This window comes from Pseudophryne corroboree, chromosome 10 (assembly GCF_028390025.1).
Source record: "Pseudophryne corroboree isolate aPseCor3 chromosome 10, aPseCor3.hap2, whole genome shotgun sequence".
In the NCBI taxonomy this organism is placed as follows: Eukaryota; Metazoa; Chordata; class Amphibia; order Anura; family Myobatrachidae; genus Pseudophryne; species Pseudophryne corroboree.
In genome coordinates this window covers 140,603,322-140,630,623 of record NC_086453.1, presented here as the reverse complement: position 1 = coordinate 140,630,623, position 27,302 = coordinate 140,603,322, and the positions used below count along the sequence as shown (strand labels likewise).

At 47.0% G+C, this 27,302-nt stretch overlaps 1 protein-coding gene across 1 annotated transcript in view; it reads right to left on the bottom strand.

The window, feature by feature from the left end:
* Positions 1-26,742, bottom strand: part of TMEM86B (transmembrane protein 86B) — a 37,284-nt gene extending 10,542 nt beyond the window's left edge. Inside the window, exon 1 of the mRNA XM_063941647.1 lies at positions 26,598-26,742. Coding sequence (XP_063797717.1) covers positions 26,598-26,648 — 51 coding nt within the window. The 5' untranslated portion in view covers positions 26,649-26,742. The remainder of the gene's footprint in view (positions 1-26,597) is intronic.
* Positions 26,743-27,302: the final 560 nt, after the last annotated feature.

The following is a 27,302-nucleotide window of genomic DNA, read 5'->3' as shown; positions in this document are numbered from 1 at the left end:
TGCCTGCACTGCATACTGTCCTGCTCGCATTCTGGCTGTCTGGTTCTGCTGCTGCATAAGAGAGAAAGCTAGTGATGTCAGTGTGCTCTGACAGAAGGGGGCCCGGGGTACAGTATGCCCTGCATCCTCCCCTTAATCTGGCTATGTACACAGGACAAGAGGGTTGTAGCAGCATAAACATTATTGATAGTAATAATAATAATAGTAATATTTATATAGTGCTTCCAATAGTGCTCAACGTCTGCAAATTAAAAATTATATGATACAATTAAACAAGTATTAACAGACTCCTTTCGGTCTTTTTTATTTAAGGCTAAAGAGGCACTAAATAAATGCTTGAGTAAAGTGTGAGCCTATTTTTGCAAGGTTTCTAGAGTGGAAGCCTCTGGAACTGTGTGAGGCAGTGGGTTTCAGAGAGGCAGAGCAGCAAAACTAAAAGCTTGACTTTCAAACGAAGCAAGGAATGTACTAGGTACTTCTGAGAGTCTTTCATCTGCATACTTAAGTAAACGAATCGGGGTGTAGTGAATCTAACGCTGCTTCAAGCACTTAGGACCATGGCTATGTAAACTAAAATCGAAATAGATTTGCCATCTTACCAGTAAAGGGAGTAGAGAATGGGTATTATGTAGAAATGTGCACCGGAAATATTTTGGGTTTTGTGTTTTGGTTTTGGATTCGGTTCCGCGGCCGTGTTTTGGATTCGGACGCATTTTGCCAAAACCTCCCTGAAATTTTTTTGTCAGATTCGGGTGTGTTTTGGATTCGGGTGTTTTTTTACAAAAAACCCTCAAAAACAGCTTAAATCATAGAATTTGGGGGTCATTTTGATCCCATAGTATTATTAACCTCAATAACCATAATTTCCACTAATTTTCAGTCTATTCTGAACACCTCACAATATTATTTTTAGTCCTAAAATTTGCACCGATGTCGCTGGATGGCTAAGCTAAGCGACACAAGTGGCCGACACAAACACCTGGCCCATCTAGGAGTGGCACTGCAGTGTCAGGCAGGATGGAACTTAAAAAAAATAGTCCCCAAACAGCACATGATGCAAAGAAAAAAAGAGGCGCACCAAGGTCGCTGTGTGACTAAGCTAAGCGACACAAGTGGCCGACACAAACACCTGGCCCATCTAGGAGTGGCACTGCAGTGTCAGGCAGGATGGCACTTCAAAAAAATAGTCCCCAAACAGCACATGATGCAAAGAAAAAAAGAGGCGCACCAAGGTCGCTGTGTGACTAAGCTAAGCGACACAAGTGGCCGACACAAACACCTGGCCCATCTAGGAGTGGCACTGCAGTGTCAGGCAGGATGGCACTTCAAAAAAATAGTCCCCAAACAGCACATGATGCAAAGAAAAAAAGAGGCGCACCAAGGTCGCTGTGTGACTAAGCTAAGCGACACAAGTGGCCGACACAAACACCTGGCCCATCTAGGAGTGGCACTGCAGTGTCAGGCAGGATGGCACTTAAAAAAATAGTCCCCAAACAGTACATGATGCAAAGAAAAATGAAAGAAAAAAGAGGTGCAAGATGGAATTGTCCTTGGGCCCTCCCACCCAGCCTTATGTTGTATAAACAGGACATGCACACTTTAACGAACCCATCATTTCAGCGACAGGGTCTGCCACACGACTGTGACTGAAATGACTGGTTGGTTTGGGCCCCCACCAAAAAAGAAGCAATCAATCTCTCCTTGCACAAACTGGCTCTACAGAGGCAAGATGTCCACCTCATCATCATCCTCCGATTCCTCACCCCTTTCACTGTGTACATCCCCCTCCTCACAGAAAATTAATTTGTCCCCACTGGAATCCACCATCTCAGATCCCTGTGTACTTTCTGGAGGCAATTGCTGCTGGTGAATGTCTCCACGGAGGAATTGATTATAATTAATTTTGATGAACATCATCTTCTCCACATTTTCTGGAAGTAACCTCGTACGCCGATTGCTGACAAGGTGAGCGGCTGACTAAACACTCTTTCGGAGTACACACTGGAGGGAGGGCAACTTAGGTAGAATAAAGCCAGTTTGTGCAAGGGCCTCCAAATTGCCTCTTTTTCCTGCCAGTTTACGTACGGACTGTCTGACGTGCCTACTTGGATGCGGTCACTCATATAATCCTCCACCATTCTTTCAATGGTGAGAGAATCATATGCAGTGACAGTAGACGACATGTCAGTAATCGTTGGCAGGTCCTTCAGTCCAGACCAGATGTCAGCACTCGCTCCAGACTGCTCTGCATCACCGCCAGCGGGTGGGCTCGGAATTCTTAGCCTTTTCCTCGCACCCCCAGTTGCGGGAGAATGTGAAGGAGGAGCTGTTGACGGGTCACGTTCCGCTTGACTTGACAATTTTCTCACCAGCAGGTCTTTGAACCTCTGCAGACTTGTGTCTGCTGGAAAGAGAGCTACAACGTAGGTTTTAAATCTAGGATCGAGCACGGTGGCCAAAATGTAGTGCTCTGATTTCAACAGATTGACCACCCGTGAATCCTGGTTAAGCGAATTAAGGGCTCCATCCACAAGTCCCACATGCCTAGCGGAATCGCTCTGTTTTAGCTCCTCCTTCAATGTCTCCAGCTTCTTCTGCAAAAGCCTGATGAGGGGAATGACCTGACTCAGGCTGGCAGTGTCTGAACTGACTTCACGTGTGGCAAGTTCAAAGGGTTGCAGAACCTTGCACAACGTTGAAATCATTCTCCACTGCGCTTGAGTCAGGTGCATTCCCCCTCCTTTGCCTATATCGTGGACAGATGTATAGGCTTGAATGGCCTTTCTCCATCCTCTGAAGCATATAGAGGGTTGAATTCCACCTCGTTACCACCTCTTGCTTCATATGATGGCAGGGCAGGTTCAGGACTGTTTGCTGGTGCTCCAGTCTTCGGCACGCGGTGGCTGAATGCCGAAAGTGGCCCGCAATTCTTCGGGCCACCGACAGCATCTCTTGCACGCCCCTGTCGTTTTTTAAATAATTCTGCACCACCAAATTCAATGTATGTGCAAAACATGGGACGTGCTGGAATTTGCCCAGATGTAATGCACGCACAATATTGCTGGCGTTGTCCGATGTCACAAATCCCCAGGAGAGTCCAATTGGGGTAAGCCATTCTGCGATGATGTTCCTCAGTTTCCGTAAGAGGTTGTCAGCTGTGTGCCTCTTATGGAAAGCGGTGATACAAAGCGTAGCCTGCCTAGGAACGAGTTGGCGTTTGCGAGATGCTGCTACTGGTGCCGCCGCTGCTGTTCTTGCTGCGGGAGGCCATACATCTACCCAGTGGGCTGTCACAGTCATATAGTCCTGAGTCTGCCCTGCTCCACTTGTCCACATGTCCGTGGTTAAGTGGACATTGGGTACAACTGCATTTTTTAGGACACTGGTGACTCTTTTTCTGACGTCTGTGTACATTTTCGGTATCGCCTGCCTAGAGAAATGGAACCTAGATGGTATTTGGTACCGGGGACACAGTACCTCAATCAAGTCTCTAGTTGCCTGTGAATTAACGGTGGATACCAGACCAGGCTGACAAGACCTGAGTTATCCGCTTTGCAGCAGGATGACTGCTGTGATATTTCATCTTCCTCGCAAAGGACTGTTGGACAGTCAATTGCTTACTGGAAGTAGTACAAGTGGTCTTCCGACTTCCCCTCTGGGATGACGATCGACTCCCAGCAGCAACAACAGCAGCGCCAGCAGCAGTAGGCGTTACACTCAAGGATGCATCGGAGGAATCCCAGGCAGGAGAGGACTCGTCATACTTGCCAGTGACATGGCCTGCAGGACTATTGGCTTTCCTGTGTAAGGTGGAAATTGACACTGAGGGAGTTGGTGGTGTGGTTTGCAGGAGCTTGGTTACCAGAGGAAGGTATTTAGTGGTCAGTGGACTGTTTCCGCTGTCATCCAAAGTTTTTGAACTTGTCACTGACTTCTGATGAATGCGGTCCAGGTGACGTATAAGGGAGGATGTTCCGAGGTGGTTAACGTCCTTACCCCTACTTATTACAGCTTGACAAAGGCAACACACGGCTTGACACCTGTTGTCCGCATTTGTGTTGAAATAATTCCACACCGAAGAGGTGATTTTTTTTGTATTTTGACCAGGCATGTCAATGGCCATATTCGGCCCACGGACAACAGGTGTCTCCCCGGGTGCCTGACTTAAACAAACCACCTCACCATCAGAATCCTCCTTGTCAATTTCCTCCCCAGCGCCAGCAACACCCATATCCTCATCCTGGTGTACTTCAACAGTGACATCTTCAATTTGACTATCAGGAACTGGACTGCGGGTGCTCCTTCCAGCACTTGCAGGGGGCGTGCAAATGGTGGAAGGCGCAAGCTCTTCCCATCCAGTGTTGGGAAAGTCAGGCATCGCAACCGACACAATTGGACTCTCCTTGGGGATTTGTGATTTAGAAGAACGCACAGTTCTTTGCTGTGCTTTTGCCAGCTTAAGTCTTTTCATTTTTCTAGCAAGAGGATGAGTGCTTCCATCCTCATGTGAATCTGAACCACTAGCCATGAACATAGGCCAGGGCCTCAGCCGTTCCTTGCCACTCCGTGTCGTAAATGGCATATTGGCAAGTTTACGCTTCTCATCAGACGCTTTCAATTTAGATTTTTGGGTCATTTTACTGAACTTTTGTTTTTTGGATTTTACATGCTCTCTACTATGACATTGGGCATCGGCCTTGGCAGACGACGTTGATGGCATTTCATCGTCTCGGCCATGACTAGTGGCAGCAGCTTCAGCACGAGGTGGAAGTGGATCTTGATCTTTCCCTATTTTAACCTCCACATTTTTGTTCTCCATTTTTTAATGTGTGGAATTATATGCCAGTATCAATAGCAATGGCCTACTACTATATATACTGCGCACAACTGAAATGCACCACAGGTATGGATGGATAGTATACTTGACGACACAGAGGTAGGTAGAGCAGTGGCCTTCCGTACCGTACTGCTATATATACTGGTGGTCACTGTCAGCAAACTGCAAAACTAAAATGCACCACAGGTATAGAATCTAGATGGATAGTATACTTGACGACACAGAGGTAGGTAGAGCAGTGGCCTTCCGTACCGTACTGCTATATATACTGGTGGTCACTGTCAGCAAACTGCAAAACTAAAATGCACCACAGGTATAGAATCTAGATGGATAGTATACTTGACGACACAGAGGTAGGTAGAGCAGTGGCCTTCCGTACCGTACTGCTATATATACTGGTGGTCACTGTCAGCAAACTGCAAAACTAAAATGCACCACAGGTATAGAATCTAGATGGATAGTATACTTGACGACACAGAGGTAGGTAGAGCAGTGGCCTTCCGTACCGTACTGCTATATATAGTGGTGGTCACTGTCAGCAAACTGCAAAACTAAAATGCACCACAGGTATAGAATCTAGATGGATAGTATACTTGACGACACAGAGGTAGGTAGAGCAGTGGCCTTCCGTACCGTACTGCTATATATACTGGTGGTTACTGTCAGCAAACTGCAAAACTAAAATGCACCACAGGTATAGAATCTAGATGGATAGTATACTTGACGACACAGAGGTAGGTAGAGCAGTGGCCTTCCGTACCGTACTGCTATATATACTGGTGGTCACTGTCAGCAAACTGCAAAACTAAAATGCACCACAGGTATAGAATCTAGATGGATAGTATACTTGACGACACAGAGGTAGGTAGAGCAGTGGCCTTCCGTACCGTACTGCTATATATACTGGTGGTCACTGTCAGCAAACTGCAAAACTAAAATGCACCACAGGTATAGAATCTAGATGGATAGTATACTTGACAACACAGAGGTAGGTAGAGCAGTGGCCTTCCATACCGTACTGCTATATATACTGGTGGTTACTGTCAGCAAACTGCAAAACTAAAATGCACCACAGGTATAGAATTTAGATGGATAGTATACTTGACGACACAGAGGTAGGTAGAGCAGTGGCCTTCCGTACCGTACTGCTATATATAGTGGTGGTCACTGTCAGCAAACTGCAAAACTAAAATGCACCACAGGTATAGAATCTAGATGGATAGTATACTTGACGACACAGAGGTAGGTAGAGCAGTGGCCTTCCGTACCGTACTGCTATATATACTGGTGGTTACTGTCAGCAAACTGCAAAACTAAAATGCACCACAGGTATAGAATCTAGATGGATAGTATACTTGACGACACAGAGGTAGGTAGAGCAGTGGCCTTCCGTACCGTACTGCTATATATACTGGTGGTCACTGGTCAGCAAAACTCTGCACTGTTCTCCTCCTATATAATATACTGGTGGTCCCCAGTACCCACAATAAATAAAGCAGTGTGAGCACAGATATATGCAGCACACTGAGCACAGATATGGATCGTTTTTCAGGCAGACAACGTATACTGGTGGTCACTGGTCAGCAAAACTCTGCACTGTACTCCTCCTATATAATATACTGGTGGTCCCCAGTACCCACAATAAAGCAGTGTGAGCACAGATATATGCAGCACACTTAGCACAGATATGGAGCGTTTTTCAGGCAGACAACGTATACTGGTGGTCACTGGTCAGCAAAACTCTGCACTGTAGTCCTCCTATATAATACTGCTGGTCCCCAGTCCCCACAATAAAGCAGTGTGAGCACAGAGATATGCAGCACACTGAGCACAGATATGGAGCGTTTTTCAGGCAGAGAACGGATAAAACTGGTGGTCACTGATCAGCAAAACTCTGCACTGTACTCCTCCTATATAATACAGCTGCTCCCCAGTCCCCACAATTAAGCAATAAGCACAAACGGAGAGGACGCCAGCCACGTCCTCTCTCTAACACTTCCAATGCACGAGTGAAAATGGCGGCGACGCGCGGCTCCTTATATAGAATCCGAATCTCGCGAGAATCCGACAGCGGGATGATGACGTTCGGGCGCGCTCGGGTTAACCGAGCCATACGGGAGAATTCGAGTATGCCTCGGACCCGTGTAAAATGGGTGAAGTTCGGGGGGGTTCGGTTTCCGAGGAACCGAACCCGCTCATCACGAGTATTATGTGGCAGAATACGGCTGATTAGGTAACAGCCTGGCTGCTGTATTTGTACCAGGTCTAAGCAGGAATAATAGGATTTTGGTACTTACCAGATAAATCCTTTTCTTGAATCCATAGGGGGCACTGGAGTACTCTTGGGATATGGACGGTTCCACTGGAACTAGGCACTGAACAGTTAAACTTTGACTATATATCCCCTTCATATCCCAGAGTACCTCAGTGTTTTTTTTACTGAGCCGAACTGGAGCTATAGAGGTTGACAATGGAGACATACATATAACAAAAAAAAAATGGACAACAATAAAGTTGACACAAACAAAAAATGACAACTAACAGTTAACACCAACCCAACAGAATTTCTAATTTGAAACAGTCGGTAAGAGTGTGTTACCATAATATTCCCTGCACTTACCACAACCAGATAACAACTGCTCTGGGTGGGCGTCCAGTGCCCCCTATGGATTCAAAGAAAAGGATTTATCTGGTAAGTACCAAAATCCTATTTTCTTTTTCATCCACTAGGGGTCACTGGAGTACTCTTGGGACGTACCAAAGTTTCCCCCGTGGGCGGGAGAGCTATTTGGCACCTGTAACACTAAACGGCCAAAGCTAGATGCTGATGCCGCAAAAGTATCAAACTTATAAAAGCGCACAAACGTGTGCACTGACGACCATGTAGCCGCCCGGCAAAGCTGTGTCGTAGAAACTCCCCGACCAGCTGCCCATGAAGTTCCCACAGAACGTGTGGAATGAGCTGTTACCGAAGTAGGCGGCTGTAACCTAGCCTGAAGATAAGCCTGACGTATGGTCAGTTTTATCCATCTGGATAAGGTCTGCTTAGAGGCTGGCCAACCCCTCTTGGCAGCATCATAGAGAACAAACAACGTATCCGTCTTACAAACCGTGGACGTTCGAGATACATAAACGCGTAAAGCGCGTACCACATCCAGAGTTTCAGAATGTCCTGATAACACAGGAACTACTATTGGTTGGTTGATGTGAAAAGATGACACTACCTTTGGTAAGAAAGCGGAATTCGTCCGAAGTTCCGCTCTGTCATCATGAAACACCAAATATGGCGGCTTGCATGACAAGGCACCCAAATCTGAAACCCGCCTTGCCGAAGCCAAGGCTAGAAGAAAAATTGTTTTCCAAGTGAGAAATTTAATATCCACTTGTTGTAAGGGTTTCAAAATGAAAAGACTGTAAGAAATCTAAAACCAGATTCAAGTCCCATGGCGCCGTAGGTGGAATGAATGGAGGCTGTACTCTGAGGACACCCTGCATAAAGGTGTGTACTGATGGCAAAAGAGCCAATCGTCTTTGAAAGTAAATTGACAAAGCAGATATCTGCACTTTTAGTGTGGATAGACGTAGACCTCCATCTAACCCCATCTGTAGAAATAACAAAAGACGGGATAACTTGAAAGAAGATGTCGGAAATTTGCGAGCTTCACACCAACCTATATAGGCACGCCAAATTCTGTAATAATGAGCTGCCGTAACCGGCTTTCTAGCTCGTAACATGGTTGGAATGACTGATTCTGGAATGCCCTCTCTTCTTAAGAGGGCGGTCTCAACAGCCACCCCGTCAAACGCAGCCGCGCTAAATCGGGGTAAAGAAACGGACACTGTTGTAACAGGTCCGGACGTAGTGGGAGCGGCCAAGGATCGTCTGCGAGTAATCCGCGAAGATCCGAGAACCAAGCTCTCCGTGGCCAATGAGGCGCCACTAGTATGACTGTGACGAACTCTCTTTTGATCCATTTTAGCAATAGCGGGAGCAGCGGAAACGGTGGAAACAGATACACTAGACTGTATGGCCACCGGACTGTGAGAGCATCCACCGCCACTGCCTCTGGATCTCTCGTTCTGGATACATACTGGGGCATTTGATGATTGTGGCGAGATGCCATCAAGTCCACCTGCGGGTAACCCCACCTCTGGACCAGCATGAGAAATACTTCTGGATTTATTGCCCATTCTCCTGGATGAAAATCCCGACGACTGAGATAATCCGCCTCCCAGTTGTCCACTCCCGGAATGAACACTGCCGACAATATGACCTGGTGGTATTCTGCCCAATTGAGGATTCGAGCTACTTCCCGCATTGCCATGCGGCTTCTCGTTCCGCCTTGTTTGTTGATGTATGCGACCGCCGTCGCATTGTCTGATTGCACCTGAACCGCCTGCGCCTGCAGGATGTGCACTGCCTGTCGCAATGCATTGTAAATTGCCCGGAGTTCCAGGACATTTATGGACAGCAATCTTTCGTGATCCGCCCAGAGACCCTGGAGCTGAAGATTCTGAACTACAGCTCCCCAACCTCTGAGACTTGCGTCTGCCGTGAGAGTTATCCAATTCCAGGTGCCGCACTGTTTCCCTGCGGTTAGATTCTGTACCCTGAGCCACCAGAGTAGAGACACTCTGGTCCTTGGAGACAACCTTACCCTGTGGTGAATCTGTAAGTGTGAGCCCGACCACTGTGCGAGCACATCCAGTTGAAAAGGACGTGAGTGAAATCTCCCGAACTGAAGTGCTTCGAAAGCCGCCACCATTGTGCCTAAGAGGCGAATGCACAAAAGAACCGAGACTGTGCGTGGCTTGAGCACTAATTGTACCAGATGACGAATGACCCGTACTTTCTATTCGGGTAGGTAAATCCTTTGGTCTACCGTATCGAGAATCATACCTAGGAATTGAAGTCGTTGGGACGGAACTAGATGTGACTTCTTGAAGTTGAGAATCCAACCGTGGTGAACCAGAACATTGTATGTCAGCAATGCCTGTTGAAGTAGTATTTGTTGAGACGGAGCTTTGATGAGCAGATCGTCCAAGTATGGAACTATTATCACTCCTAGAGATCTGAGATGAGCTATCAACACAGACATCACCTTGGTGAATACCCGAGGTGCTGACGAGAGGCCAAATGGTAGAGCCTGAAACTGATAATGGTTCTGTCGTATTGCAAACCGCAAAAACCTTTGATGAGGAGGCCAAATCGGAATGTGTAAGTACGCATCCTTGAGATCCAGCGCAATCATAAACTCCTGTGGCTCTAGACCTGCAATTACTGATCGTAGAGATTCCATCTTGAATCTGTAGTAAGTGACGTACTGGTTGAGGCCCTTGAAGTTCAATATTGGCCTGACTGAGCCATCCGGCTTCGGTACTACAAACAGACTGGAATAATAACCCTGACCCTGTTGGTGCACAGGGACCGGAACCAAAACTGCTGCGTCCAGCAAAGACTGAATGGCAGTCTGCAGAATCGCCCTCTTGTCGTCCGACCGAGGCAGTCCTGTCCTGAAAAACCGAATTGGTGGGAGACAGTCGAACTCTATTTTGTAACCTGTTAAAACTAGATTGCGGATCCACCCATCTGTGGACGTCTGAAGCCACGCCAACTGGAATGACTGAAGACGTGCTCCTACAATAGGAGATCCGAGATGGGCTGGGAGACCGTCATGCCACTGGCTTACCGGTGACTTTAGTATCCTGACGAGTGGTATTGGCTCGTTGGAAACTACGTCCCCGACCTCGTCTACCTGGTGTGGCCGTTCCCCTGCCACGCCCGCGAAAGGACTGAGGTGTAAAAGATTTGAACGCCGGTCCAGAATATCTTTTTCTAGGCACTGTTGGAGGAAATGGTAAGAAAACCGAGTTTCCTCCCGTGGCCTCAGAAATCCATTTGTCCAATTCAGGACCGAATAACCTCTCGCCCTCATAAGGTAATGCTTCTATTCCTTTTTTTACCTCTGCCTCAGCTCGCCAAGAGCGTAGCCAGAGCGCACGTCGTGCTGTGACTAGTGATGAAGAAAGGCGAGAAGTAAGCTGACAGACGTCAGTAGAAGCTGTACATAAATAGTCAGCCGCTTCCCAGATTGGATCAGCGAGAAATATAAGATGATCATCAGTTAAGGCAGATCTGAGTTCTGTTATCCATACCATTAGTGCTTTAGTTACCCAAATGCCACTCAACCCAGGTCTAAGCAGCACTCCTGCCGCTGTATACATGGACTTCAGCATAACCTCTATTTTACGGTCCGAAGGGTCCTTGAGTGTAGTTGCAGCTGGTACTGGTATGGTTAATTTCTTTGTAAGTTTAGACACAGATGAATCCACCAACGGCGGATTCTCCCATGTAGCTGTCATAGACTCTGGAAACGGATAGCTAGACCTAACTCTGTGAGGTACAGAAAACCGTTTATCCGGATTCTTCCTTGTTTCTAGTAACATTTTATTAAGAGATTCTGACACAGGAAAACAAACTGGAGTTCTTTGTCGTTTAGTAAAAACGACCTCATCATTTGTCAGAGGCTCCTCAGTTTCTGTAAAATTCAGAGACTGACGCACTGCTCTGATGAGATTATCAATACCTGGCCTGTCAAAATCGTCACCCTCTAACTGCTGGTCTACTTCGCCCTCCTCACCCATATCTTGTAAAGTGAGGTCTGGCGAAGAATCATCAGACATTAACATAGCAGCCGGTAGCTTATAGGAAAAATGAAACTTATCCCCTTTAGTCAAAGAAGATCTGGACCTTTGGTAAGGCTGAGACCCCTCAGGAAGTTCTAGCGGTCTCACCCTAGATTCAGATCTTGCCGCCTCTCGCTCCTGCCGAGAGGCGGCCAACTCTGATTGCAATCCAGCTAAAACATCTGCTAATATAGCCCATGGCGGGTCCGGGGTAGAAACTGGATTTGGAACCGAAGCAGGAGTTGTATTTGTTTCGGAATTTACCACACATACTTTACATGTGGTAAATCCATCAGGTAATACACCCTTACAGACATTGCAGTAAACCTGCTTCTTGGACTTTGCTGGTGTCTTACTCATTATGCCAAAAAAAAAAAAAAAACAATACAAATACAAAGACAAAGAACCTGTGCGACTCAGTAAATAGCACTAAGGTGTCTCTATATCTCTGGCCAAATGTGCCAGTAATATGTCTGATCCCAAAATCCCCCTAACACCCCAGCGCCTTCAATGGTGGAGAGATGTATACAGGAAATTCTGAAAAGAAACAGGAAAAACAGGAAGCATGGTTTATATATGTCCCCATGCTCACAGAATATCACAAAGTGCAAACATTAATCTATGTAGCAGATTATACTTAAATGCATATATTCCTGTTACTTATCTATACAGCGCTGCTGGCTCTGTGTTAGGTCATACATACTTTCAAAGAAGTGTGCCTCCCCCTCTCCCCCGTGCTCCATGTACCGCTACTCTGTACATGGAGACTGGCCTTGTGCGCCCTCCGGAAGTGCATCGGAGCAGACGATATGCCGCGTGGAGCGTCCTCCAAAGACCAGCGTGGCTCAGCGCAGCGGTAGAGACATTAACACAGCGGCGCTGGAAGCGGCGGCGGGCGGCTGCGGGCAGCGGCGTGGCACAACTACACACACAGTAATCCCACACAGCGGGGCGGCAGCATGAGCTGACCGCCCCAAACAACATACCTGGACCCTGTGGTGAGGGCAATGACGGGGCTTCTCTGTAAGCACTGTCAGCCTTTTACTGCAGGTGTCCTGCACGTGGAAGTGAGGGAGCTCTTTTTAGAGAGGTCCGACACCCACAGCTGCAACAGCAGCTTTCACTATCCCAAACCCTCGCCTTCTTGGAAGGGGGAAAGGGATGTTTTCAAAAAATAATCAAAGAAAAAATCAATAATTGTGGATCCACCTCCACAAGCCTAGTTGCTCTGTGAGCACCGAAAAAACACTGAGGTACTCTGGGATATGGAGGGGAGATATAGTCAAAGTTTAACTGTTCAGTGCCTAGTTCCAGTGGAACCGTCCATATCCCAAGAGTACTCCAGTGACCCCTAGTGGATGAAAAAGAAATTCTTTTGCTAGTAAACCTAGTACATTGAGTGGGGTATTCAATTAAGTGCTGTTTTTTTGACCGTTTGAAAAAAACGGTAGTAATTCGACACAGGGTACTCAATTGTGGACATTTTCACCCATTTTTTAGGGGGTTGTCTCTCCCTCATGATTTCACCTCATGATTTCAGGTGCCATTTGACTCAGGAGATTGCAATGGTAATATGGGCATATTTGACTGAAAATTTCTGGACATTAATATTATTGATGCTAATGATACTATAGGAGCAAAAACAGATCCAAGTCACATGATTTTAGCTGTTTTCATAGATTTTTATCTGTTTTTAAAGAAACCCGGATCCAAAACCAAACCCACAAATGAACCAATGACACTTGAGGGTAGAGGGGTTGTTAGCAAAACACAAGGATCTGCGCACATCTTTAGAATCAATTGCTTGATTCTGGCTATGTTTCTCAGATGACAGAATGAAGATTTGATTATGGCTGGCACCTGATGCTTTAGTGCACAGCCACAATAAAGGAAAAGCAAGATTCTGCACAGTCAGTGTTCTGCAACTCTAAACTTAAGTCTAAGTAGCTGGTAAAGTTGTAGTCTTGTCATTTGACTGTGGGCTCTTATCCTATGACCCCTCTGTTTTATTAAGATTCAGTTGGAGCAAACTGGCATTCATCCACTCCTTGACCTCACCTAGACAGCCATTTATGGTTGGGGGATGCGGTCAAGATCCTGCCGGATGGAATCCCGGCGGTCGGAATCTCGATACCGGGATCACGACCGGCACAATCCCAACATATTCTCCATCTGTGGGTGTCCACGACACCGAAAGAGGGAGAATAAATTAGTGTGCCGAGCGTAGTGAGCCCGCAAGGGGCTGCGTTGCACTCGCCCCCCCTGTCGGGATTGAGCCGGTCGGGGTGTCGGTGTCGGTATTACAACCAGCCGGATCTTGTCCGGCGGGATCTCATACTGATCCCATGGTTGGTATTGGGTTATCAGTACTTGTTACAAAGAACAGGCACAGTTGTGTATCATCTGCATAGCATTGATAGGCCAGACTATGATGTCTGATTATTTCACCCAAGTGGTAGCCTGTATACTGCATATACAATAGCATGGGAGTTATGCTATGTACACATTATGCGATCCCATACGATACAATATCGTATGATATTGTGTAAGATATCAGATCGGATCGTGTGTACACACTATAAACGATGTCACACTGGAGTTCAAAACCACACAATATAACCTCATCAAGACTGCATGCAGTCCGACGTACGACGTTGCATGCAACTCGCGGAAGTGCGCATTGTACGTCGGATCATGCATACACATTATGCAATATCATTTAGGTCTGAACAATATCGTTCAGATTGGGAACGATATTGCATAGTGTGTATGGGCCATTAGGAGACCACCATGTGGAACACCAAATGGCTTTGGCACTGGTGACAACTATTATGCACCTGAAGAAACAATCTGAACCAGTTAAGGACTGTGCCATGTAGTCCACAGTAATTTTTCAATTGCTCAATTAGAAATGTATGGTCCGTGGTATTAAACAGACATGTGCGCAGACGTCATGTTTTGGTTCTAAATCATCATTGAGGGTTGTTTTACCAAAACCAAAATACAAGTTGTTTTGGATCTGAATTTATTAAAAAATTATGAAAACAACTAAAATCATGCAATTTGGACCTGTTTTTGGTCCTACTGTATTATTAATATCAATAACGTTAATTCCCAATGGCTCCTGAAATCATGATGAAAGCACTTAACCACTTGCCTGGCATGGTCACATCAGATGCGACCATGCCTGCAAGTGCTTTATCTGACCTGCTCGCACATGATGCGACCAGTCAGATAAACTGTGTTAACAGTGGCAGGGAAGGGAAATTTCCCTCCGCTGCTGCTGTCAGAGGACCGGATGGTCCCTCTGCCTCCATGCACTCTCCCCACGTCTGCCGTGCTGTCGATAATTGCTGATCGGTCACCACGCCAGGATCCCCCCTCAAGCGGCTGCAGACAATAGTAGCCACTGGGGAAGTGTAAATTAGCCCCCCCCCCCAAGACCCCCTGTGTACCTGGAGGCTGTCCCGACTTTCAAAATGAAAGCTGCGATGGTCGCAATGTTCCCAATGGTCGCTATGTTCCCGATTGATGTTTCGATGTATGGATAGGGTAAAAGTCATGTTCTTCACCTAATTCACTCATAAAAAAAACCAACAATTTCGGAGCGGTTTTAGGCAAAATAAATAATTAAGTGGTTAGGGGGGTACACATGGAGCAGAGATTACTTAGAAATTAGTTGAACATCGCTCCGTGTGTAGGGGTGCCAGCAACAGCGATGCGCAGTCCCGCGTGTCGCTATTGCCGATGCTAGATTGGTCTGCATGCAGGCTCAATCTAGCAGGTCGCTCATTTCACCGCTGGGTCCCCCGTCCATCCCCACCTCGCTCAGCACACATCGTGCTGTGCTGAGCGGGGGGAGAGATGTGTGCTGAGCGGTCTGTGTTAGACCGCACCGCACACGTCTCAGGGGAAATCTCCCCGTCTTAACAAGCCATCCAAACATGCAAGATTAGGATTTCAGTAGAGATGAGCGCCTGAAATTTTTCGGGTTTTGTGTTTTGGTTTTGGGTTCGGTTCCGCGGCCGTGTTTTGGGTTCGACCGCGTTTTGGCAAAACCTCACCGAATTTTTTTTGTCGGATTCGGGTGTGTTTTGGATTCGGGTGTTTTTTTAAAAAAACACTAAAAAACAGCTTAAATCATAGAATTTGGGGGTCATTTTGATCCCATATTATTATTAACCTCAAAAAACATAATTTCCACTCATTTTCAGTCTATTCTGAATACCTCACACCTCACAATATTATTTTTAGTCCTAAAATTTGCACCAAGGTCGCTGGATGACTAAGCTAAGCGACACTAGAGGCCGACACAAACACCTGGCCCATCTAGGAGTGGCACTGCAGTGTCACGCAGGATGTCCCTTCCAAAAAACCCTCCCCAATCAGCACATGACGCAAAGAAAAAAAGAGGCGCAATGAGGTAGCTGACTGTGTGAGTAAGATAAGCGACCCTAGTGGCCGACACAAACACCGGGCCCATTTAGGAGTGGCACTGCAGTGTCACGCAGGATGTCCCTTCCAAAAAACCCTCCCCAATCAGCACATGACGCAAAGAAAAAAAGAGGCGCAATGAGGTAGCTGACTGTGTGAGTAAGATTAGCGACCCTAGTGGCCGACACAAACACCGGGCCCATTTAGGAGTGGCACTGCAGTGTCACGCAGGATGTCCCTTCCAAAAAACCCTCCCCAATCAGCACATGACGCAAAGAAAAAAAGAGGCGCAATGAGGTAGCTGACTGTGTGAGTAAGATTAGCGACCCTAGTGGCCGACACAAACACCGGGCCCATTTAGGAGTGGCACTGCAGTGTCACGCAGGATGTCCCTTCCAAAAAACCCTCCCCAATCAGCACATGACGCAAAGAAAAAAAGAGGCGCAATGAGGTAGCTGACTGTGTGAGTAAGATTAGCGACCCTAGTGGCCGACACAAACACCGGGCCCATTTAGGAGTGGCACTGCAGTGTCACGCAGGATGTCCCTTCCAAAAAACCCTCCCCAATCAGCACATGACGCAAAGAAAAAAAGAGGCGCAATGAGGTAGCTGACTGTGTGAGTAAGATTAGCGACCCTAGTGGCCGACACAAACACCGGGCCCATTTAGGAGTGGCACTGCAGTGTCACGCAGGATGTCCCTTCCAAAAAACCCTCCCCAATCAGCACATGACGCAAAGAAAAAAAGAGGCGCAATGAGGTAGCTGACTGTGTGAGTAAGATTAGCGACCCTAGTGGCCGACACAAACACCGGGCCCATTTAGGAGTGGCACTGCAGTGTCACGCAGGATGTCCCTTCCAAAAAACCCTCCCCAATCAGCACATGACGCAAAGAAAAAAAGAGGCGCAATGAGGTAGCTGAATGTGTGAGTAAGATTAGCGAACCTAGTGGCCGACACAAACACCGGGCCCATTTAGGAGTGGCACTGCAGTGTCACGCAGGATGTCCCTTCCAAAAAACCCTCCCCAAACAGCACATGACGCAAAGAAAAAGAAAAGAAAAAAGAGGTGCAAGATGGAATTGTCCTTGGGCCCTCCCACCCACCCTTATGTTGTATAAACAAAACAGGACATGCACACTTTAACCAACCCATCATTTCAGTGACAGGGTCTGCCACACGACTGTGACTGATATGACGGGTTGGTTTGGACCCCCCCCAAAAAAGAAGCAATTAATCTCTCCTTGCACAAACTGGCTCTACAGAGGCAAGATGTCCACCTCATCATCACCCTCCGATATATCACCGTGTACATCCCCCTCCTCACAGATTATCAATTCGTCCCCACTGGAATCCACCATCTCAGCTCCCTGTGTACTTTGTGGAGGCAATTGCTGCTGGTCAATGTCTCCGCGGAGGAATTGATTATAATTCATTTTAATGAACATCATCTTCTCCACATTTTCTGGATGTAACCTCGTACGCCGATTGCTGACAAGGTGAGCGGCGGCACTAAACACTCTTTCGGAGTACACACTTGTGGGAGGGCAACTTAGGTAGAATAAAGCCAGTTTGTGCAATGGCCTCCAAATTGCCTCTTTTTCCTGCCAGTATAAGTATGGACTGTGTGACGTGCCTACTTGGATGCGGTCACTCATATAATCCTCCACCATTCTTTCAATGGTGAGAGAATCATATGCAGTGACAGTAGACGACATGTCCGTAATCGTTGTCAGGTCCTTCAGTCCGGACCAGATGTCAGCATCAGCAGTCGCTCCAGACTGCCCTGCATCACCGCCAGCGGGTGGGCTCGGAATTCTCAGCCTTTTCCTCGCACCCCCAGTTGCGGGAGAATGTGAAGGAGGAGATGTTGACAGGTCGCGTTCCGCTTGACTTGACAATTTTCTCACCAGCAGGTCTTTCAACCCCAGCAGACTTGTGTCTGCCAGAAAGAGAGATCCAAGGTAGGCTTTAAATCTAGGATCGAGCACGGTGGCCAAAATGTAGTGCTCTGATTTCAACAGATTGACCACCCGTGAATCCTTGTTAAGCGAATTAAGGGCTCCATCCACAAGTCCCACATGCCTAGCGGAATCGCTCCGTGTTAGCTCCTCCTTCAATGTCTCCAGCTTCTTCTGCAAAAGCCTGATGAGGGGAATGACCTGACTCAGGCTGGCAGTGTCTGAACTGACTTCACGTGTGGCAAGTTCAAAGGGCATCAGAACCTTGCACAACGTTGAAATCATTCTCCACTGCGCTTGAGACAGGTGCATTCCACCTCCTATATCGTGCTCAATTGTATAGGCTTGAATGGCCTTTTGCTGCTCCTCCAACCTCTGAAGCATATAGAGGGTTGAATTCCACCTCGTTACCACTTCTTGCTTCAGATGATGGCAGGGCAGGTTCAGTAGTTTTTGGTGGTGCTCCAGTCTTCTGTACGTGGTGCCTGTACGTCGAAAGTGTCCCGCAATTTTTCTGGCCACCGACAGCATCTCTTGCACGCCCCTGTCGTTTTTTAAATAATTCTGCACCACCAAATTCAAGGTATGTGCAAAACATGGGACGTGCTGGAATTTGCCCATATTTAATGCACACACAATATTGCTGGCGTTGTCCGATGCCACAAATCCACAGGAGAGTCCAATTGGGGTAAGCCATTCCGCGATGATCTTCCTCAGGTGCCGTAAGAGGTTTTCAGCTGTGTGCGTATTCTGGAAACCGGTGATACAAAGCGTAGCCTGCCTAGGAAAGAGTTGGCGTTTGCGAGATGCTGCTACTGGTGCCGCCGCTGCTGTTCTTGCGGCGGGAGTCCATACATCTACCCAGTGGGCTGTCACAGTCATATAGTCCTGACCCTGCCCTGCTCCACTTGTCCACATGTCCGTGGTTAAGTGGACATTGGGTACAACTGCATTTTTTAGGACACTGGTGAGTCTTTTTCTGACGTCCGTGTACATTCTCGGTATCGCCTGCCTAGAGAAGTGGAACCTAGATGGTATTTGGTAACGGGGGCACACTGCCTCAATAAATTGTCTAGTTCCCTGTGAACTAACGGCGGATACCGGACGCACGTCTAACACCAACATAGTTGTCAAGGCCTCAGTTATCCGCTTTGCAGCAGGATGACTGCTGTGATATTTCATCTTCCTCGCAAAGGACTGTTGAACAGTCAATTGCTTACTGGAAGTAGTACAAGTGGGCTTACGACTTCCCCTCTGGGATGACCATCGACTCCCAGCAGCAACAACAGCAGCGCCAGCAGCAGTAGGCGTTACACGCAAGGATGCATCGGAGGAATCCCAGGCAGGAGAGGACTCGTCAGAATTGCCAGTGACATTGCCTGCAGGACTATTGGCATTCCTGGGGAAGGAGGAAATTGACACTGAGGGAGTTGGTGGGGTGGTTTGCGTGAGCTTGGTTACAAGAGGAAGGGATTTACTGGTCAGTGGACTGCTTCCGCTGTCACTCAAAGTTTTTGAACTTGTCACTGACTTATTATGAATGCGCTGCAGGTGACGTATAAGGGAGGATGTTCCGAGGTGGTTAACGTCCTTACCCCTACTTATTACAGCTTGACAAAGGGAACACACGGCTTGACACCTGTTGTCCGCATTTCTGTTGAAATAGTTCCACACCGAAGAGCTGATTTTTTTGGTATTTTCACCAGGCATGTCAGCGCCCATATTCCTCCCACGGACAACAGGTGTCTCCCCGGGTGCCTGACTTAAACAAACCACCTCACCATCAGAATCCTCCTGGTCAATTTCCTCCCCAGCGCCAGCAACACCCATATCCTCCTCATCCTGGTGTACTTCAACACTGACATCTTCAATCTGACTATCAGGAACTGGACTGCGGGTGCTCCTTCCAGCACTTGCAGGGGGCGTGCAAATGGTGGAAGGCGCATGCTCTTCACATCCAGTGTTGGGAAGGTCAGGCATCGCAACTGACACAATTGGACTCTCCTTGTGGATTTGGGATTTCGAAGAACGCACAGTTCTTTGCGGTGCTACTGCTTTTGCCAGCTTGAGTCTTTTCATTTTTCTAGCGAGAGGCTGAGTGCCTCCATCCTCATGTGAAGCTGAACCACTAGTCATGAACATAGGCCAGGGCCTCAGCCGTTCCTTGCCACTCCGTGTGGTAAATGGCATATTGGCAAGTTTACGCTTCTCCTCCGACAATTTTATTTTAGGTTTTGGAGTCCTTTTTTTACTGATATTTGGTGTTTTGGATTTGACATGCTCTGTACTATGACATTGGGCATCGGCCTTGGCAGACGACGTTGCTGGCATTTCATCGTCTCGGCCATGACTAGTGGCAGCAGCTTCAGCACGAGGTGGAAGTGGATCTTGATCTTTCCCTAATTTTGGAACCTCAACATTTTTGTTCTCCATATTTTAATAGGCACAACTAAAAGGCACCTCAGGTAAACAATGGAGATGGATGGATACTAGTATACAATTATGGACGGACTGCCGAGTGCCGACACAGAGGTAGCTACAGCCGTGAACTACCGTACTGTGTCTGCTGCTAATATAGACTGGTTGATAAAGAGATGTCGTAGTATGTATGTATGAAGAAGAAAGAAAAAAAAACCACGGTTAGGTGGTATACAATTATGGACGGACTGCCGAGTGCCGACACAGAGGTAGCCACAGCCGTGAACTACCGTACTGTACTGTGTCTGCTGCTAATATAGACTGGTTGATAAAGAGATGTCGTAGTATGTATGTATGAAGAAGAAAGAAAAAAAAACCACGGGTAGGTGGTATACAATTATGGACGGACTGCCGAGTGCCGACACAGAGGTAGCCACAGCCGTGAACTACCGTACTGTACTGTGTCTGCTGCTAATATAGACTGGTTGATAAAGAGATGTAGTAGTATGTATGTATAAAGAAGAAAGAAAAAAAAACCACGGGTAGGTGGTATACAATTATGGACGGACTGCCGAGTGCCGACACAGAGGTAGCCACAGCCGTGAACTACCGTACTGTACTGTGTCTGCTGCTAATATAGACTGGTTGATAAAGAGATGTCGTAGTATGTATGTATGAAGAAGAAAGAAAAAAAAACCACGGTTAGGTAGTATACAATTATGGACGGACTGCCGAGTGCCGACACAGAGGTAGCCACAGCCGTGAACTACCGTACTGTACTGTGTCTGCTGCTAATATAGACTGGTTGATAAAGAGATGTCGTAGTATGTATGTATAAAGAAGAAAGAAAAAAAAACCACGGTTAGGTGGTATACAATTATGGACGGACTGCCGAGTGCCGACACAGAGGTAGCCACAGCCGTGAACTACCGTACTGTACTGTGTCTGCTGCTAATATAGACTGGTTGATAAAGAGATGTCGTAGTATGTATGTATGAAGAAGAAAGAAAAAAAAACCACGGTTAGGTGGTATACAATTATGGACGGACTGCCGAGTGCCGACACAGAGGTAGCCACAGCCGTGAACTACCGTACTGTACTGTGTCTGCTGCTAATATAGACTGGTTGATAAAGAGATGTCGTAGTATGTATGTATAAAGAAGAAAGAAAAAAAAACCACGGTTAGGTGGTATACAATTATGGACGGACTGCCGAGTGCCGACACAGAGGTAGCCACAGCCGTGAACTACCGTACTGTACTGTGTCTGCTGCTAATATAGACTGGTTGATAAAGAGATGTAGTAGTATGTATGTATAAAGAAGAAAGAAAAAAAACCCACGGGTAGGTGGTATACAATTATGGATGGACTGCCGAGTGCCGACACAGAGGTAGCTACAGCCGTGAACTACCGTACTGTGTCTGCTGCGACTGGATGATAAATAATGATATAAAAAATATATATATATCACTACTGCAGCCGGACAGGTATATATATTATATAATGACGGACCTGCTGGACACTGTCAGCAGAATGAGTTTTTTATAGAATAAAAAAAAAACACCACACAAGTGAAGTCACACGACGAGTGTTTAACTTTTTCAGGCAATCACAATATAGTATACTACTAACTATACTGGTGGTCAGTGTGGTCAGGTCACTGGTCAGTCACACTGGCAGTGGCACTCCTGCAGCAAAAGTGTGCACTGTTTAATTTTAATATAATATGTACTCCTGGCTCCTGCTATAACCTATAACTGGCACTGCAGTGCTCCCCAGTCTCCCCCACAATTATAAGCTGTGTGAGCTGAGCACAGTCAGATATATAATATATACATAGATGATGCAGCACACTGGGCTGAGCAGTGCACACAGATATGGTATGTGACTGTCTTGTACTCCTGGCTCCTGCTATAACCTATAACTGGCACTGCAGTGCTCCCCAGTCTCCCCCACAATTATAAGCTGTGTGAGCTGAGCACAGTCAGATATATAATATATACATAGATGATGCAGGCATGCAGCACACTGGGCTGAGCAGTGCACACAGATATGGTATGTGACTGAGTCACTGTGTGTACCGTTTTTTTCAGGCAGAGAACGGATATATTAAATAAAACAACTGCACTGCTGGTGGTCACTGTGGTCAGTCACTAAACTCTGCACTCTCTTCTACAGTATCAGCCTCAGGTCAATCTCTCTCTCTCTCTCCTAATCTAAATGGAGAGGACGCCAGCCACGTCCTCTCCCTATCAATCTCAATGCACGTGTGAAAATGGCGGCGACGCGCGGCTCCTTATATAGAATCCGAGTCTCGCGAGAATCCGACAGCGTCATGATGACGTTCGGGCGCGCTCGGGTTAACCGAGCAAGGCGGGAAGATCCGAGTCGCTCGGACCCGTGAAAAAAAACATGAAGTTCGTGCGGGTTCGGATTCAGAGAAACCGAACCCGCTCATCTCTAGTTTTCAGATCAGAGACTCGAACTTGGTGAGAAGACTCAAGCCGGGACTCAGTTCATCTCAAAACACCAAAGGTCGGGTGTGTTCGGTTTTCAGCAAAATAGAACTGCTCATCTCTAGTATCAAATTCTGCAGAGAGATCCAGTAGGATTGAGAATGAACAATCACCTCTGTCTCTTGCCATGAGAAGATCATTTAGCACTCTCTAGGTTTCAGTGCTATGTTGTCTGGAATGAACAATACATTTTATGTGTTAACAGATGGGCTTCTGGTCTTTTCAATAACTTTTCCTACACAAGGAAGGCTACTAATCTGTAGTTAGTCATGCAGTCAGGATTTCAATTATTATTATTATTATCATCATTATTATTATTATTTAATTTATTTATTTTTAAAAGAAGTCTTATGTAGCCCATACACTTATACAATATGGCATACAATTTTTCGATTTTGATCGCATCTGTGCGATCAGTCACATGATTGTATGCACATATTGAGCACCATGCAACGCGATGTGCAGGCACGCCGCTCAAATATCGCGTTGTAAAATAGTAGGTGCTGCACTTAATATTTATTGCATCGCAGTGCGATTGCATGTGTTTTTAAAACACATGCGATATATCGCACTGCGATGCGCAATGTGCATCCGCCGGGAGCAGCCAGAGGCCACTCCCACTCGGCGGTGGCGTGCCCATCAAATGATTACCATGCGGTCTATCGCATGATCGCATGGTAATCACTTTGGCAGTTCAGGTGCGATTTCATCGCACCTGAACTGCCGGTGCGATGCCCCGCGATGTCACTTCGCAGGGCATCGCACATGTGTATGGGCACCATAACAGTTGCTTTAGTGGTGCAGGTAAAATGCCTGTCTGCAAAGGGGATTGTACTAATTTGGCAAATACTGGGTCAATTATGTTAATACACCCTATCAGGAGCTTGGGTGAAGTCGTTACATGCCTATTACAGTAACGGACAAAATGAACAAGGATCTTCCCAGGCATGTTTACATTTTCGGGACATTTACAGCATACTGTATGATTATTATTTTGGGAGGTTCCTTGGTCCCAGGAGTTTCCTAATGCAATTACAGCAGGACTATTTTCAAGTAAGCTTTTATTATTATTTTATTATGAGCAAATACATTTTGTTGTTCTTTTTAAAACACATTACACTTTTGTGGTCCTCTCTTATTCTATTTACATTATATCAACAAGACATATCAGTTTTAAAAGTAGTTCATCTCCCCCTGCTTGGATCCATCAGAATGATTTAACAGAAAATTAAAGAAAGGGGCATGGCTTCGTGGGCATGCCGCAATCGCGAGCCATGCCTCCAATTTTCGTAGCTGTGGGGGCATGATCAGCGTTCCTTGAGTTGCTGGCATGCCTCTAGTCCCTTTGTCTCTTGCGAATAGATGCTGTGCGCATGCACACAGCGTCTATTCACCGCTGCTCTGCTCTGAACTGAGCAGAGCAGCGAGTGCAGGAGCCTCCCAACTGACCCCCCCCATCGTGGTACACTGTGGCCTGAAAAGCGATCCTTCGCCCTCCATCCCAGGCATCTCAGCACAGCAGGTATTGCCAGACACTACGGCTATCTGCTCGGATGTAGTGGGGTGGGGACTAGGGCTATGTGCTGTGTGGGAAGGCTATGTATGTGTTGGGAGTGGGGGAGGCTACTGCTACAGTATGTGCTAAGGGTGGACTACAGCTATGTGCTAGGAGGGGGATGGGGACTATGGCTATGTGCTTGGGGAGGTAAGGGGCAATGTGCAGGGAAGGGGACTATGGCTATCTATACTGGCAGGGAACTATTGTTATGTGATGGGAGGAGGGTGGGGAATACTGTATGACTGTGTTGGGAGAGGTGGAGACTACGTCTATGTGCTGGGGGGACTATGGCTATTGCTTGGAGAGGTGGGGAGGCTATCGCTATTTACTGGGAGGGGACTATGGCTATGTGCTGGGAGGGGGAGGGGGACTTTGACTGTGCTGGGAGGTGGGAAATAACTATGTGCTGTGTTCTGGTGGGGGCTATGGCTATGTGCTGAGGGGGGACTACAGCTATGTACATTTGAATAGGAGAGTTAGGTAGTGCCAGTGCTGCAAGTATGGCGGTACTGCGTTCCTGGTAAGAAATTCCCAGCCGATACACCACCTTGCAGACACCATGGAGAGAGGAGAGAGGAGAGCGCAGCATGCGCCTCTTTTTCCCCCTTCAGTCCGTAGACCAGCGGTTTCTCCCCCCTGAGTCCGGCGGCTGCGGCGGCATGTACTAAAATGCTGGTTTGTGTGCCAATCAGAGCTCGCGGACCGGCAGCCAATCAGGAGCCGCCACTGCTCTGATTGGCTCGCGGACCGGTGCCAGAATCTGAGCTACAGGATGCCGCCGCTGCAGGAGGAGACCGGAATGAGGGAGGAGAGGCGCGTGCTGCGCTCTCCTCTCCCCGACAGCAGCAGCAGACAGTGCCGGCCCCAGGCAGCAGCAGCATCAACAATGGTGAGTTGCGCTGCTGGGGGCACATCTAGCACTGTGGGGGCATATCTGGCAATGTGGGGCATATCTGGCAACCTGGGGGAATATGTGTATCTGGCAATGTGGGGGCATATCTGGCAACCTGGGGGAATATGTGTATCTGGCACTGTGGGGGCATATCAAGCACTGTGGGGGCATGTGTATCTGGCAATGTGGGGGCATATCAGGCACTGTTGGGGCATATGTGTATCTGGCACTGTGGGGACATATCTAGCACCGTGGGGGCATATCTGGCACTGTGGGGGCATATGCGCATCTGGCACTATTGGGGGCATATGTGTATCTGTCACTGCATTATTGGGGTCATATGTCTATCACGCCCCCATTTTCATTGGTCACGCCCCATGTGGCCACACATTTTTTTGACATGCGCGCGATGAAGGCATGCGCATACAGTACCACTAAGAATTTTTTTCTACTTGCACCATTTGGTAGTGCACTGCACTTCTTTGCACTACTATTTGATTATACTACCTGGCCTTGGGTGGCGTTGCCTTCTCAGCCAGGCCAGGCACTGCTGATGTCTCCTCAGTGTTATAAGGATTTACTGTGTGGGAATAATGTGTAAAGGGAACTGTTACTGTGTGTGCATGATGTGTATAAGGGTAACTACTGTGTAGCATAATTTGAATTGGGGGAACTATTGTATGGTCATGCCCCTTTCCCACAAGATCATGTTCCTTTTTTGCACATGCACCTTCCTTATTTCAAAAATGGAGGGCGCCAGTCCCTTACTTTGCCAGGGGCGCCCAGACCCCTAGATACACCCCTGCATATATCGAAGACTTAGTATATCTATGTAGTGAACTAGCTCAATGAATCCGTTGATTCTTCTATAGTAAACTGACAAGCCACACATACAGTATTTTTGTAGTCAAGTAAGCTCCACCCACAAGTGTGACATCACTCATTTTCAATCTTTCTTATTTCCTGCATTCTACCCCAAAAAAGTTTAGCATGTAGCATATCATGTCATACGGGGTATATTAATAATGTCTTGCAGGGACACAAGCTCTGAATATTAATAAATAGACCCCTAAATGTCCTCTAATGTTAATAAGCTTCAGACACAATACATCAGTTTGATGAACAATGGTTCTTGTTAACTGTTATATTTGTTACCTGTGCTATAATTAATAAGTAAATTGAAATTCACTCAGCAACTTTCTTGAGCTATCAATTACTATCTCAGTGTTAACACCCCCCCACCCCCACCCCCCATCTCCCCCTTTATTCCCCAGCTGCCAATAATAGTGACACTTACAGTAGCCTGGGATTTCTTCTTATGTCTTGAGCTTGTCTCTAGAATATCCATGTTTCCTATTAACAGTAATGCCGATCACAAAACAAAACTTCATCAGTGTCTGCCCTTCTGTGGAATTGAAGAATGAATTAAGTTGATGTGAACACACATTGTGAGTCAGTTACACTTTAACCTGTAATCTAGTGGCCTGGACTTTTAACTTTACCAAAGTGTGTCCGTACTGATAGTGGGGTGTCTGTGCTTCACCCGTCCGGGCAAAGAGCAACAGTAATGAGACATAAAATATTTAGTCTTGTGTAAATGGTGTGCAGTCAAAGGCATTATTAATAGTATATCTATCAATAGAAAATAAGGTATATTAGTGGAAACTACAATAAAGGTAAGGGATATGCTGATATTGAGGATATTTTCAACACCGATGGGAGGAAAAAGCATTGCATTTTACAGATTCCATATTTGATCATGTGTAAAAAGATATGCAGTGGTGCCAAGAGGGGAGGGGGGGGGGGGGGGGAGGAAGTACTTTTTACCTGGGCCCAGGTCTGATGGAGGGGCCCAATTTGTTGCCCCCTCTTTACTTAGGCATCAGCGGCTGCAGCTCTTCTCCTCAGCCCGGCACATGCTGCTGTGTGCTGTGCTGCAGTGGGTATGGGTCGTTGGGTCGACTCAACTTAGGTTGACAGTCATTGGGTCGACCATGGAAGG